Source organism: Schistocerca cancellata, chromosome 11, assembly GCF_023864275.1.
Source record: "Schistocerca cancellata isolate TAMUIC-IGC-003103 chromosome 11, iqSchCanc2.1, whole genome shotgun sequence".
NCBI classification, from domain to species: domain Eukaryota; kingdom Metazoa; phylum Arthropoda; class Insecta; order Orthoptera; family Acrididae; genus Schistocerca; species Schistocerca cancellata.
The window spans coordinates 145,983,586-145,997,933 of NC_064636.1; the positions used below are offsets into that span (position 1 = coordinate 145,983,586).

General features: G+C 39.1%; 1 protein-coding gene across 3 annotated transcripts in view; it reads right to left on the minus strand.

Moving 5' to 3' along the window:
- The window catches only part of LOC126108665 (uncharacterized), a 93,029-nt gene extending 84,696 nt beyond the window's left edge, over window positions 1–8,333 (minus strand). For 2 of the 3 annotated variants that reach the window (XM_049913975.1, XM_049913974.1), the window contains exon 1: window positions 8,196–8,333. In XM_049913975.1, coding sequence (XP_049769932.1) covers window positions 8,196–8,309 — 114 coding nt within the window. In that variant the 5' untranslated portion in view covers window positions 8,310–8,333. Of the gene's footprint in view, window positions 1–8,101 lie in introns of all 3 variants that reach the window. The other variant, XM_049913976.1, reaches the window with a different exon arrangement.
- Window positions 8,334–14,348: the final 6,015 nt, after the last annotated feature.

Genomic DNA, 14,348 nt, shown 5'->3' on the forward strand with positions numbered 1-14,348 from the left:
CCTGTCTCATACATTTTTCTCACCAGATGGTAGAGTTTAGTCAGGACTGACTCTCCCAAGGCTGTCAGTAGTTCTAATTGAATGTTGTCCACTCCCGGGGCATTGTTTCGACTCAGGTCTTTCAGTGGTCTGTCAAACTCTTCATGCAGTATCATATCTCCCATTTCATCTTCATCTACATCCCCTTCCATTTCCATAATATTGCCCTCAAGTACCTTGCCCTTGTATAAACCCTCTATATACTCCTTCCACCTTTCTGCTTTCCCTTCTTTGCTTAGAACTGGGTTTCCATCTGAGCTCTTGACATTCATACAAGTGGTTCTCTTTTCTGCACATATCTCTTTAATTTTCCTGCAGACCGTATCTATCTTACCCCTACTGACATAAGCCTCTACATCCTTACATTTGTCCTCTAGCCATGCCTGCTAAGCCATTTTGCACATACTGTATACTGAACAGATTTGTTCAGTATAATCTCCTTTGGCTGATGGCACGCTTTTCCACCTGATGATGCTTCATGGCTGAAGCACTAAGTGGTTAACACAATCTTCGATCCCAGCACAAACTATAGTTTGTTGGTGTATCAGTTGCTGGTCGCTGTATATTATGATGTTACAAAAAAATGTTTTAATCTAGTGCAGTTTAGTGAAAGAGTTTTTTGTGCACATTTTATAAACATACAATACATTTTATAAATATACAATACTGTGAATAAGCTTTGTGAATGATATGCCCTATGTAATACTCGGAACATTTCTTAGTCTGTTCCTGAACGAACTGAATCATGCTACTATTTTTTCTCCATTTGCTAACAAGTTTCAGTTTAGTGTATCTTATTACCAAACAGTTTAGGCAGTTCACAAAAGTGACCTAATAAGTTTGGTTTTTGTACTTTTGTCTACAATTTTAGTGCCATATTATCTGGTTCCTTTTCACGTTATTTTAAGGGTCACAATAAAGGAATCTGCAATTTATTCCTGTCGCCCTCCTTTTATCAATTCTCTCTTTCGGCCCTTTCCATTCCCACATTTCCTTCACCCCTTCCTACCCTCACCCCTGCCCCTCCTGCAACCTTTCTCCGGGTGTGGTTCCAGTCCTTGTCACTCCAGAATGGCTGTTGCCTTTTAATATATTTTATGTATCCATTATCCCTACTGGTCGGTTCAACAGATGAATTATGTCGTCATGTATCAGCACGGACCATAGTATTTGGTGCAGTGTAAAACATAACATTAAAGTCTCTATTTAAGAAAAAGTTTTTATACTTTTATATTCTTTGAGGTTTGTAATGATTAAGTGTTTTACAGGGAGGATGTAATTTGAAAAATGGTGGTGATTTACAACACCAAACTAAGTTGGCTTTTTTCCATAGTATTCATGGTGCCACAGTGGTTGATGGCACGTGTCACTAAAACGTGAGGCTTTCGTTTGTATACACCATATGTGCTGCTAACGTTTTCGACTATTCAGTGATTTGAAACAATCCGTTGTTTTTGGAATAATAATTAATAAGAGCAAACATGCGGTAGTTGACTTATACTGTATTGTATCAATTATTTTATACGGGATTATTGTAAATTGTAATAAAGACTACACCGCATTCTACTTCTTCCCTTCATGCCCCCCCCCTCCCCCCCCCCAAAAAAACAACCCTCCCCCTTCCCTAGGAAGTCCACCCTCCTTATTTTTCCCAGGAGTGTCCCCATCTCTCACCTCTCCCCAGGATGTCTATTGCTCCATGCCTTCAACGTTTAATATATATTATGTATCTAACATTGCTATAGTACTGTTGGAAAAATTGATACATCATGCTGTCACATGTCATTACACGCCTTAGCCTTTGGTACAGTGGAAGAGATAAACTTGTACATTAATTTTTGTTTTACCTATGAAGTGTAACAAAATAATAAACAAAAGTAAAAAAAAATAAATTTAGTGATATGTATTCTGTTTTACGAACATGAAGTAATTAGAAAGATGATGTTTCTCAACATCATGCTACATTTCTTCCCACACTAATTTTGGTTCTTAATGCACAATGTTATGTGTCACCCTAGCATATGATGTTTGTTTCTATACGTAGTATGTAGAGCTGCTGCTGTTCACAGCTTGTTTTAAATACAAAAATTTTTAAGGAGTTTTAAAATGTCCTGTTGTTCCCAAAAAATCTTGTAAAATGTTAAAGTGTGTTATTTGACTTGTACTGTTTCTCCATAAAAATTCTTTTGGAAACTGCAATACAGAAATTCCCTGCATCCTGATATGGTGCCCCCTACCGAGGTTTCCTTGTGGCAGCATAGGTAGTAGATTGTCGACTGTATGTTTGTCCTGCCAATAGTCACTGTATAGCTCGACTTAAGACACAAGCATGTACAATATTAACAGGAATTGCATGCTATCAAGGAATACACCTTTTTTTCTGTTTGGTACGTATATCCTGGTACAGTGTGTTCTATATCCTGTTATTTGCACTTACTTTTATAATGGTTTATGGATAAATAGTAATTTTAACTTTCTGCCTCAGAGGACAATTAGAAAAAGGGTTCCAATGCCTGAAACGGATCATCAATTAAATAAAAACAACTCAGTTTTGCAAGTTTGACTGTTTTCTAGATCAAACCGATTAACACAAGTTGCTCTCCAACACACATCTTTCAATTATACACTGAGTGCCTCTAAGATTTTCAATGCTTTTTCACATGTATTTAACTAACATCCATGTCTCTCAGTCCTTGTGTCAAAATTGGAGGTACTGCAAACTTTCATTTCAGGCTGATCAGAAGCTGGGTTTTGAAAATCCTATTTAGATTACCAAAAACTCAACAGGCCCTTTTAATCTCCCTGCCCATATAGTCACTGACTTTAAAAGCCTGAAATACACACAACCTCTGACAATGAAATATCAGTTCTGTTTGATTCTCTCCATGCACCTTTTACAATACTCTATTCTCCTGCAATGCAAACATTTGTCCACCTGCAACCAAACATTTCAACTCCATTACTGGATAGTGGCTTTGTAACACCTTAAGGGAAATACGGAAGAGCCCAATTCCACCCGTCTGCTTTGACCCATGACGTCACAAATATGGAGGAAACGACCATCCACTACGACTCCAATATGGCGCCTATGACGTCATTATGTAAACATGACAACAAACACGAAAATACATCAAAAAACCAACACACACAACTTCCACAAGAAACCTAATCAAACTAATGGGACAAGTGTGGGAAATTGAGGGTTTTTTGGTGGGGACAAAGTAAGTATAAACAAATTTAGACACACACCACCATACCAAACCACACAAAACGAAGAAAAAACTGACAACACAAAACTCCCCAAATTCCACTAAACACAATATCCTCTGGAATCAGACACTTTTCTTGACCTATATAGCTCAACAGCAGCTCCCGATCCCAGAACACCCAAAGCCACAACCACAAATTGGAATCGAACACTTCCCTTGACATTCGCAGCACACAAAAAAAGTGTCTCAATCACACACTACAACTCAACAAAAACTGCAACAAAATTGATCCTCCACAACTAAATCACAAACCAACACATTCCCCCCCCCCCTCACATACACTACCAACAACTAACCCCCCCTCCCCCAAGCCGCAGCCACCCACCCACACAAATCACCCTAACTAACCACCTGGACATCTTACTGATAGCCCTATATTTTAGAGAGAGAGAGAGAGAGAGAGAGAGAGAGAGAGAGAGAGAGAGAGAGAGAGAAGAAACAAAGAAAAAAGAAAACATAACAATAGCCTTCAGGGGCGCTATTCCGCCAACAATAGTCATCTAAATGAGACTGAAGGTTACAAGAGCACCTCTTCTCCCTCCCAAGAACTGACTTAATGCCCCCCCCCCCCCCCCGCCATCCCCTCTATGGTATTCGTAGAAGACCCCGTCTCATAATTTTTAAACTCTAAACTATGGTTCACTACTAAATGATTGTATCCCCTCTCACCCGACCCCCTATAAGAAGAAAAAGGATCATGAACTGCAGTACAACCCCGTTCTATAAACTCCTGAATTAACTCCACTAATTCCCTCTTAGACTGCCCCTCCACAACCCTAAAAACACATTTCGAAAACACACCCCGCGGTACAACAGCCCCCCCCCCCCCACCCCGCCCCCACACATCCAGAGATCAACCACAGACTTACCCCTCCCATACTTCTTTTTCCCAAACTGTGAATCATCCACCTCCACCACAACCCCAGGCCCACCCAACTTACCCCTGTACTTAATAAACTCAGAACATACTTCACGAGAAAATGAAAACCAGCCAAGCACACTCCTCTCATTCACACCAGTCTCATGCGCGCAAAAACTGTGAGAGGATTTATAACAAAAGTAATATGTCAACAACACAATCTCGTGCATGCCCAACATAGACTTCACTAACCAGGAACCGCGATGTATGGAGTGCCATAGGTTATCCCTACGGCACCACCACATAACCGTCCCTGGTCCGAGACACCGGAACTTTTGCCAATTTCATGTCATGCACACAAACAGCACACTTCAAACCCTCTGCCAACAAGCCAAACAGCTGCAGAAATTTAATCAACTCTAATGGACTCACCCCCCATCACAGCATGCAAGTGCCCACTGTTAATTTTATCCATCATAGCCATACCTAAAAAGAGCAGCAACAAATTAATTTACTCTAACACACGACCTACAGTGAACAGCACTACAATAACTTTCACACAAAAACACTAAATCATTAGCTCACTGAAAAGAATTCCCCTCCACACACAGCCAAAACAAGAACCACTCAGAACAAGCAGTAACGCCCAACTGAACCCAATACACCACACAGCACGAAAACCCTAAAAACACCACCAGAAGGCACCACGAACAGCAACACGACACCTACAAACACGCCACACTCGCAAACCAAACTCCGCACCATCATGACATCACACACAACAACAGCCTTACGTCACTGGTCAAAGCCGGCGGGTGGGATCGGACGCTTCGGTCGACCGCAATTTAAGACCTGCAGCTAAATTGCAAATACATCTTTGATTAACATTATAGGATGTAACAGTTTCTCCAACATCAAAAGCTGATTCATACTTTGTGTATTACACTCATAACTATGATTGTCACAGCTTTCTACAGTTACCGTACAAAGTAGATCTTTAATATTTACTTAGCACAAATACTGTAGCTGACATGTCAAACTTGCAAGAGGTCAAAAGCAAATAATCAATCTTTACTGTTCGAACGATGATAGTTAATAACTGTTTCTAGTGTGTTGGTTTTAGCAAAATGTTAACTCAGATCACTGGAACAAACTTATTGGCATAACGCTCAACTCAAAATATTGATCTCTCAGAGCCATTATTCATTTTAAACATCGAGTATGGCAGCACTGCAAAAAGCTGCGGTCTCACTTTTTTCAGTATCTTTGTCTTTACAACTGTTGCATGTAAAGCAACATTCAATAATCGATTGACTTTGAAAGTCTAGCGATAAAGTGAGGCCCATATTGTTTAGATATGAGCACAAAACCATTGGATGTCTGGAGTACTGCACGTTTCACATTACACGTAATAATTAGGAAAATATTCGCCATATGTTTTTAACTATGGAATTATTATTTAATGTTTTTAATTAAGTATGTATGTTTTAATTACTACATATTTTGTGTTCAATTTGCTTATTTTAAAACTTTATTATACCCATTACTTGTTATTTTTCAGCTATAATTTGTAGTGGTTTTTTAAGAGATATAAGCTGGTTGCAGCTGCTTCAAATTTTGAAGCCTGTGTGCAAGAGTAGTTATACGATATAGCTGAAGAGGAAAACGTGAACAACAATGATATTTTTGATTATTCTTACAGAGCCCGGTGTGATCTGTGCTACAGATAATTCCTTACAGCAAACATAGTACTACTATGGCAAAAATAATTTCAAGTGGGAATGTTGTGAGCCTGTTAGTGCAGATGAAAGCAGCAACTACTCCATCCGATTCGAGAGATACTGACATCACTGAAATCAAAGTTTTCATAGGCCTTCTACTGATGATATCAGTATTAAAATCATTTCATGAAGATATGTTATCTCATTTTGAAAAAGACCTCACCGGTCACTGCATATTTGTGGTGACAATGTCAGTGAAGTTCTTTGAAATACTTCTAAGCAGCCTCAGATCTGACACTATGACTACTACAGGGGCAAGACGACTCAGATTACGCAGCTGCAGTATAAAACGTTTTTTATAAATTCATTGTCAATTCCCAGTGCATACATTGTTTAAAAGCCAATGTTACAGTGGATGAAATGTTAGTCCCATTTAGGTGAAATTCTCCTTTCTGCATTTATATGCCTAGCAAGACCAAATATGGCATAAAAATAATGTGCCTAGCAAATTCTGGCAGCACTTACATCTTCAGATGTCAATATAACCACACGGAAAGGGAGTGATGCGTGTGACCTGAAAACTCATTGGTAAGCTATGAAAGAGGGGACTAACCTATATGGTAACAGTCAGAAAGAACAAGTGTGAAATTCCCCCAGCGTTTTAGGCTGATAAAATTATATCAGCAGTATAGGGCCTCTCTGATAACACAACAGCAGTTTCATTTTCTCCTAAGAGAAATAAGACAGTAATTCTTATATCTTCAATAAATCATTCAACTGAAAATGATATAAAAAATATGCCAGAAATTATATGTTACAACAATTCAACAAAATCTGGTGCAGATTTGTTCAACACAAAATCTTCCAATTATTTGCCAAAAGATGGATACAACACTGGCTGATGGTAGTCTTCTATATACTGGTAAACCATCTGTTGCATCAATAAAATTACTCTGTATTTATGTTGCAGAGGAAACCCCATGATGACTGTTTCAAAGTCACCAAAAGTCTAGCCATGGAACTGATAGAGCCATATCTAAAGAAGTACCTGCAAATTCAAAATCTACCACAGACATCAAGCTAATGATCCACAGACATTCACGGTGACATTTAGGAATCAAGTGAATGCATATACCAAGTAACAGAACGGAAGACACTTATGAAGTCTCCTGTGGCCCAGAAAAGAAATACAGAGTATAAGTGTATCAAATGTGGCCAGCCAGTTTGTTTGGAATGTAGTAGGGAGATGTGTGACAACTATGTACTTTCAGTTCATTTGATTATTACCTTTGTTTACATTTTCTACACACTTTAATTTATATTCACGAATACCATGAGTAGTGTAACAATTTTAACAATCATTTCAATTCTGGTACTAAACACCTAAAAATACTCATGATATTTCCTATTCATTTCAAATAGTTAATGTAAACAAAAAGTCTTTCTACAGTCTGGATAGTATGAAATTTACTTGTAATATGAATTAGCTGACCTATTATTGCTAACTAGCATGGAGTTATCTGACAAAAAACATTACGAGGACTAAAAAAAAATCTGCGCGTTTCTAATTACTAGATAAATACATATTTCGAAGATAAGCTGTTCTATCAATTTATCGACATTTGCACTAAATCAAGGAACATTCTGCTAACCGATGCAAAACTGAACGTACCTTACACTCATGCCTCACAAAGCAGCTCGTATTCTAAACACGACGAAACTCATACTGCTTTCTTTCGGACTTATCGAACATTAGCAACTACTAAAACATATACACCAGAAAGTTACGCTAATGATTTCATTATAATAAGACACATGAAAGAATTTATGAAGGTGTTGATACTTAGCTTACTATGTAAAGAATGACCACCATGCAGTTTTAAATTAGTGGTCGAAACTTACTGGCAAGTATCGCGAATTTCTGATTGTAAATATACTTCATACCTACGCAATGTTCATGCGCTAAACCCCGAATATAGGTGCACCAAACTTCCACAAGAATGGGACGTCCACAATTAATAATACAGTCATGCAATAAAATACCCAAGGTTTACTCAATGCATTTTTAATTTAAGGACGCCGAATGCGCTTCGAAGTCCTTACAATACAGGAGATGTGGCGAATTAAGCAACTATAAAAAGACGTCGACAAATCAGGCATTCCATAACTACCAGTATATTGCGTGCGTAATTTAAAAATAGTTGTTAATATACCTTCAGTTTGGCATAATGTTTAACGTTGTCATTCAATTCTTCAGACATTTTTCAAACACACATTAACCAACTCAAATACGACCAAAGTACTCACGAAGAAGAAGGTAGCTAGTGGAGCTACTGTAAAATACAAAATTAAAAATGAAGAAAAATTTCGAAAAAATACTTGGATTTTCTTCTGTCGAATTACTTTCCCTATATCATACATTTAATAAAGAAGTACAACGAGTAATGGAAGTCATTCTTTTTATTTTTCACATTACGTGTTCGCTAGACATTCGTTGATAGTGCGTTGTTCACCACGCGGGAGGTGGGAAACTGGTAGTACTTCCGCGCACGTACGTAGATGTTTGATATTTTACAAGAGAGGAATTGGGACTTGGCTTGGGATTGGGAAGTCGACGAGCAGATCAGTGATAGGTTAGAGAATAGTAGTGGTTCTGTCGTTCCAATGCGTTGCATCAACTGGCTGCGCAACCATTCCTGAACAAATAATATGTTTTAATACCCTGGCCGTTTCTGTCCTGCTTTTACAACAGATTTCGAAAGGGAAAACAAATGTTGCAAAGACAACAAATTGGAACCGGAACAAATACAGTGGACGCTTTCTTTACAACGAATGGTTGTGTAAGAACCGATGTGTTGCTATGAGTTAACAATAAGAATCATGTACTCCTAAAATAGTTAATATCCATCGAAGAGATGGTCATCATGGAGGAATGTGAAACAGATAATTCCTGATTTATACGAGTAAGGTGTTGACAGTCTTCCAAACTTAATGAAAACAGTGCATTCTTTTCAAGGGCCTCGGCGCAATGCACAAAATATTCATAAAGCCCGCCTGGTGATTTTTAAGTCTGAGAGAAGAACCCGCTATTACGCAAAGCGATTCAGGAACTCGAGAAAAATTTCGAGATCAAAAATTAGCTAATATTGAAAGCGTATCCAGAAGTTTATTTGCGACGTATTCTGCCCGTCACCGGAATCGTGACGAGCATTGATTAGGAGTTTCGCGTCATGTTACCAGTTGTAAAGAAAAATTATGACGTAACGATCGTATGTATTAGGTTTTGTTGGAAGACACGTCCGTTATTATTAGTACGTACGCCTTCCTCCGAGTATCTGTCAGCATAAATGACTGTTTTATTTCTTGGCGCTTCCCAGAAGAAAAGAAAATCCAAACATTTACTTCTTTCCATTACATGATGACCACCCACTACACAATCGGAAAACGTACTACAGTTAAATAAAACATCAGTCAAAAAATATATACTAAAGGAATGCATAATTGTTTTTCTCTGTGGAAGAATGAGTAATACATACATGACACAAGGTTATCCTAAATAATACAATAAATAAATATATGAATACAAAAACTGAATTTTCACTTATCTGTTATAGTGCCCAAAATAACGGAGTGGTAAAATTTCGAACTTAACACAACACAATGAAGCTGAAAATTATAATACAGACATTGTCCTTGAGTGGAGCGCCACTGTTAGGTTTAACATAGAATTTCGTGCATAAAGTTAATCAGAACTAGCCCCAAAACAATTATAAGGTTAGCAGTAACAAAAAATATGAAAAGTATGACACAGACATTGTTGTACACAGTCAGTGTAAAGAAACAGGGGTTAACACACAATATGTGTAAAACAAAGTGTAGAGCTAAGGCAGGGAGATGCTGAATGAAATGCGATTGCCTGTCAACAGAGCTATGCATGAGGCCACCAGTGACTACAGTAGCACAATGTTGTCAAGTAGTCGTTAACAGAACCCAAAGAAATACTGGTCACATGTAAAGGCTTTTAGAAGCACCAAATTTACTTCACTTAAAACTTCTGGGCTGATAGGCCGAGGTCGATGTATAAAACTCTCCCCTGACATTTTGTCTCCGACTACAGGAGATATCACGATAGCAGTTCGCTGCTTTACCTCGGAAAATATCTCCCATAGTCGGAGATGAAATGTCAGGGGAGTGTTTTATACATTGATCATGGCCTAGCAGGCCAAAAGTTTTAAGTGAAGACAATACCAGCTGTGAAAGCCTACATTGTATGATCTGTTTTCACACGTTTCTTTACAAAGGAAATCCCAGGAGAATTGCCCCAATTGCACTACGGAGAACATGAATGAAATAAATATTAGTGTAAGTGGTGTTGAGAAACAGCTGAAATCATTAAAATTGAACAAAGCTCCAGGCCCCGATGGTATCACTGTCAGAGTCTATACTGAATTTGTGACTGAGTTAGCTTGTCTTCTAGAAACTATCATAGACCCCTCGAACAAAAAACCGTGCCCAGTTCTTGCAAAAAGGCACAGGTCACACCATCTACTAGAAGAGTAGTAGAAGTGACATCAGTGTGTTGTAGAATCTTAAAACATCTTCTGAGATTGAACATAATGAGCATCTTGAACAGAATGACCTCCTCAATGCCAACCAGGGGGCAAATTTTTACATTCATGTAATCTTCTGAATCCAGAAAATTAATGAAAACTTATTTGTTGTAAGTTGACCTTTTTTATGGTTTATGTAATTTATAAAAACCTCCATGTTAAAATAAGTCTTTTTTTTTTCCCTGAAGGACAAAACAGTTATCAAAAACTGCTTTAAGCAACACTAAATTTTACCAGTTTGTCGGTGGAGGACCCCAACTCTCCTTTTGTTAAGCGATATTGCATTCCCCCCCACCTCACACCATAGCCCCCCCCCCCCCCCCCGCCCCCCTTGACTGACTTCTAGAATCGCCCCGCTAATGCCAACCAGCATGGATATGGATGTGAAACATAGCTCAACTTTTGTCACATGACATACTGAAAGCTTTGGATCAAGGGGCAACCTAGTAGATGCAGTATTTCTTGATTTCCGAAAAATATTCGACTCAGTACTACACCTACACGTATTGTCAAAAGTACGATCATATGGGATATCAAGTGAAATTTCTAACTGGATAGAGGACTTTTTGATAGGGAGGACACAACATGATATCTTGAATGGAGAGTCATTGTCAGATGTAGAAGTGCCCCAGGGAAGTGTGCTGGGACCCTTATTGTTCATATTGCATATTAATGACCTCACAGACAATATTAATAGTAAAATCAGGCTTTTTGCGGATGGTGTAACCATCTGTAATGAAGTACTACTTGAAAGTAGTTGCATAAGTAATCAGTCAGATATTGATAAGATTTCAATGTGCTGCAGAGATTGGCAACTTGCTGTAAATGTCCAGAAATGTTAGATTATGTGCTTCAGAAAATGGAAAAATGTAGTATCTTATGACTATAATATCAATGAGTTACTCTTGGAATTGGCCAAGTCATACAAATACTGGGTGTAATACTTTGCAGGGATATGAAATGGAAAGATCACATAGGTTCAGTCATGGGTAAATCTGGTGGCAGACTTCAGTTTATTGATGGAATACTGGGGAAGTGCAATCAGTCTACAAAGGGGATTGTTTACAAATCACTCGTGTGACCAGTTTTAGAACGTTACTGAAGTGTGTGGGATCTGTACCAGAAAGGACTAACAGGGGATATTGAACATATACACAGAAGAACAGCACGAATGGTCACAGGTTTGTTTAATCCATGGGAGAGCTTTACAGAGATACTGAAGGAACTGAATTGGAAGAGTCTTGAAGACAGATGTAAACTATCTCAAGAAAGTCTATTAACAAAGTTTCAAGAACCAGCTTTTAATTATGACCCTGGTGATATACTACAGCCCCCAAAGATCACTCGCATAGGGATCACAAGGATAAGGTTCGAATAATTACTGCACACACACTAGCATTCACACAATCATTCTTCTTGCACTCCATAGGTGAATGGAACAGGAAGAAACCCTAATAACTAGTACAATGGGATGTGCCCTCTACCATGCACTGCAAGGCAGTTTGCAGAGTATAGATGTAGATGTAAATTGTTAAGTGGTGCATCACAATCATGTTTAAATTAGATATCCTGATATAAAATTAATCAAATCTAGTTCTGACATAATTGTAAGTTTAGCAGTGATATTAATTTTGTCTCAGAAATTCATCAACTGTTATAAAAAGATTTCTCTGTTAGGTACTCTTTGAGAATTATTTGAATATTGGCAGTTGTTTATGAAGACACATACTATGTAATGGGAGCATGTCAAGAGCTTAATGCTGGACAAATAAACTCCTTGAACCTGATCACGGCTGTTTGGTCCAATATGACAAAGGAGTTTCCAGTAAAAGTAGGGTTACATCAAGGGTCTGCACTTAGTCCCTACCTTTTCGACCTGATTATGGATGTGCTGGTGAAAGGTGTGAAGAAGGAAGCGCCGTGGAATATGATGTTTGCGGATGATGTGGTTCTTTGTGAGCATAGCATCGACAGACTTGAGGAAAAGCTGGAGGATTGGAGGAAGGCACTAGAAGAAAGAGGGATGGAAATTAGTGGGACAAAGTCAGAATATTTAGCACTGAAGGATGTGCAGATGAGGTCTCGCAAGATCCAGGATGATGAGCTGAAATCGGTCTGCAAATTTAAATACCTGGGGTCGTACATACAGAGGGACGGAGGACTGGAAAGCGAGATACAACACCGACTAAATTGCAGTTGGAACAACTGGAGGAAAATGAGTGGAGTGTTGTGTGACAAGAAGGTGAGCATTGGGTTGAATGGGAAAGTGTACAAGTTGGTGGTAAGACCTGCTATGATATACAGGGGAGAGGCATGGCCAATCACAGTAGTCCAGGAAAGGAAGATGGCAGAAATAAGGATGCTGAGGTGGATATGTAGGGTAACAAGGAAGGACAGGATTGGAAATAAATTTGTTAGAGGAGCTGTGAAAGTGGGACCCATGGGGAAAAAGATACAAGAGAGCAGACTAAGTTGGTACGGACACTCACAGAGAAAAGGGGAAGAGAATATCGGAAACAGAGTTGAAGATATAAAGATTGAAGGAGTGAGAAGAAGATGAAGATCGAAGATGAGGTGGAAGGATAAGATATCTGGGGACTTAAGGGAGAAAGGATGGAAGAAGGAAGAGGCAATGAATAGAGTATCATAGAGGAGAAGGATCCAGAAGAGCAACGCCGACCCTACGTGACGTGGGATAAGGCGACAATAAAGAAGAAGAAGATGCAGACTGTTTCTGGTTTTGTGTTGTAGTCATAATATTTGCTGTCGTTTTTATACAGAGAAAAGTTATTACAGTCAAAAGTCAACATGGAAAAAATGTACTGTCAAGCGGTGGTAAGGACCCCATACTTTAAAACATTAGTACCTACAAAGTAGCCAGAGTAGAAAGCCTTTATGGTATTTGCTTCAGCCACTGAAGTGATAATCTTTAGTGCAAATGTTGGTCAGCTAAGTCTTTTAAAAAGATGAAATCTGTAGGTTCACCAGTTGTATTTGCTTTCTATATAAACGCCAAGGAATTTTAATCTCTACACTTTATTCCAGTTTCTTCATACTTTCTTTGTGATGTTTGGACACTCATACACACATAAAAAAAAAGGTCTGCATACCTCAGTTCTGAGAGTTTCGGAACCTGTACAGAAAACTGGAATAGAGATCAACATAAACATCATTGCTGCCCTTTTTATTGCTCACGAAAACCGCACATTGCATGTTACACCACCATACAGCGAGACCTTCAGATGTGGTGCAAGATGTGCATGATGGGGGCGCGAAATGCTGGAGACACTGGACCTCTAATACCCAGTAGCATGTCCTCTTGCATTGATGCGTGCCTGTATTCATCGTTGGATACTATACATGCCATCCCAGGCATGTTTGCTGGATTCATGTCTGGAGACATGCTGGTCACTCTAGTCTAGCGATGTCATTATCTCGAAGGAAGTCATTCACAAAATGTGCACGATGGGAGCGTGAATTGTCGTCCATGAAAATGAATGCCTCCCCAATATGCTGCCAATATGATTGCACTATCTATTGGAGGATGGAATCCATGTATCGTACAGCAGTTACGGCGCCTTCCACAACCTACTCTGCATACGTTGGCCCCACATAACGCCACCCAAAACAGCAGGGAACCTCCACTCACTGGACAGTGTGTCTAAGGTGTTCAGCTAGAATGGGTTGCCTCCAAACACATCTTCAAGTATTGTCTGGTTGAAGGCATATGCGACAGTCATTGGTGAAGAGAATATGATGCCAATCCTGAGCGATCCATTCGGCATGTTGTTGGGCCCGTCTGTACTGCACTGCATGGTGTTGTGGTTGCCAAGATGGACCTCGCATGGAC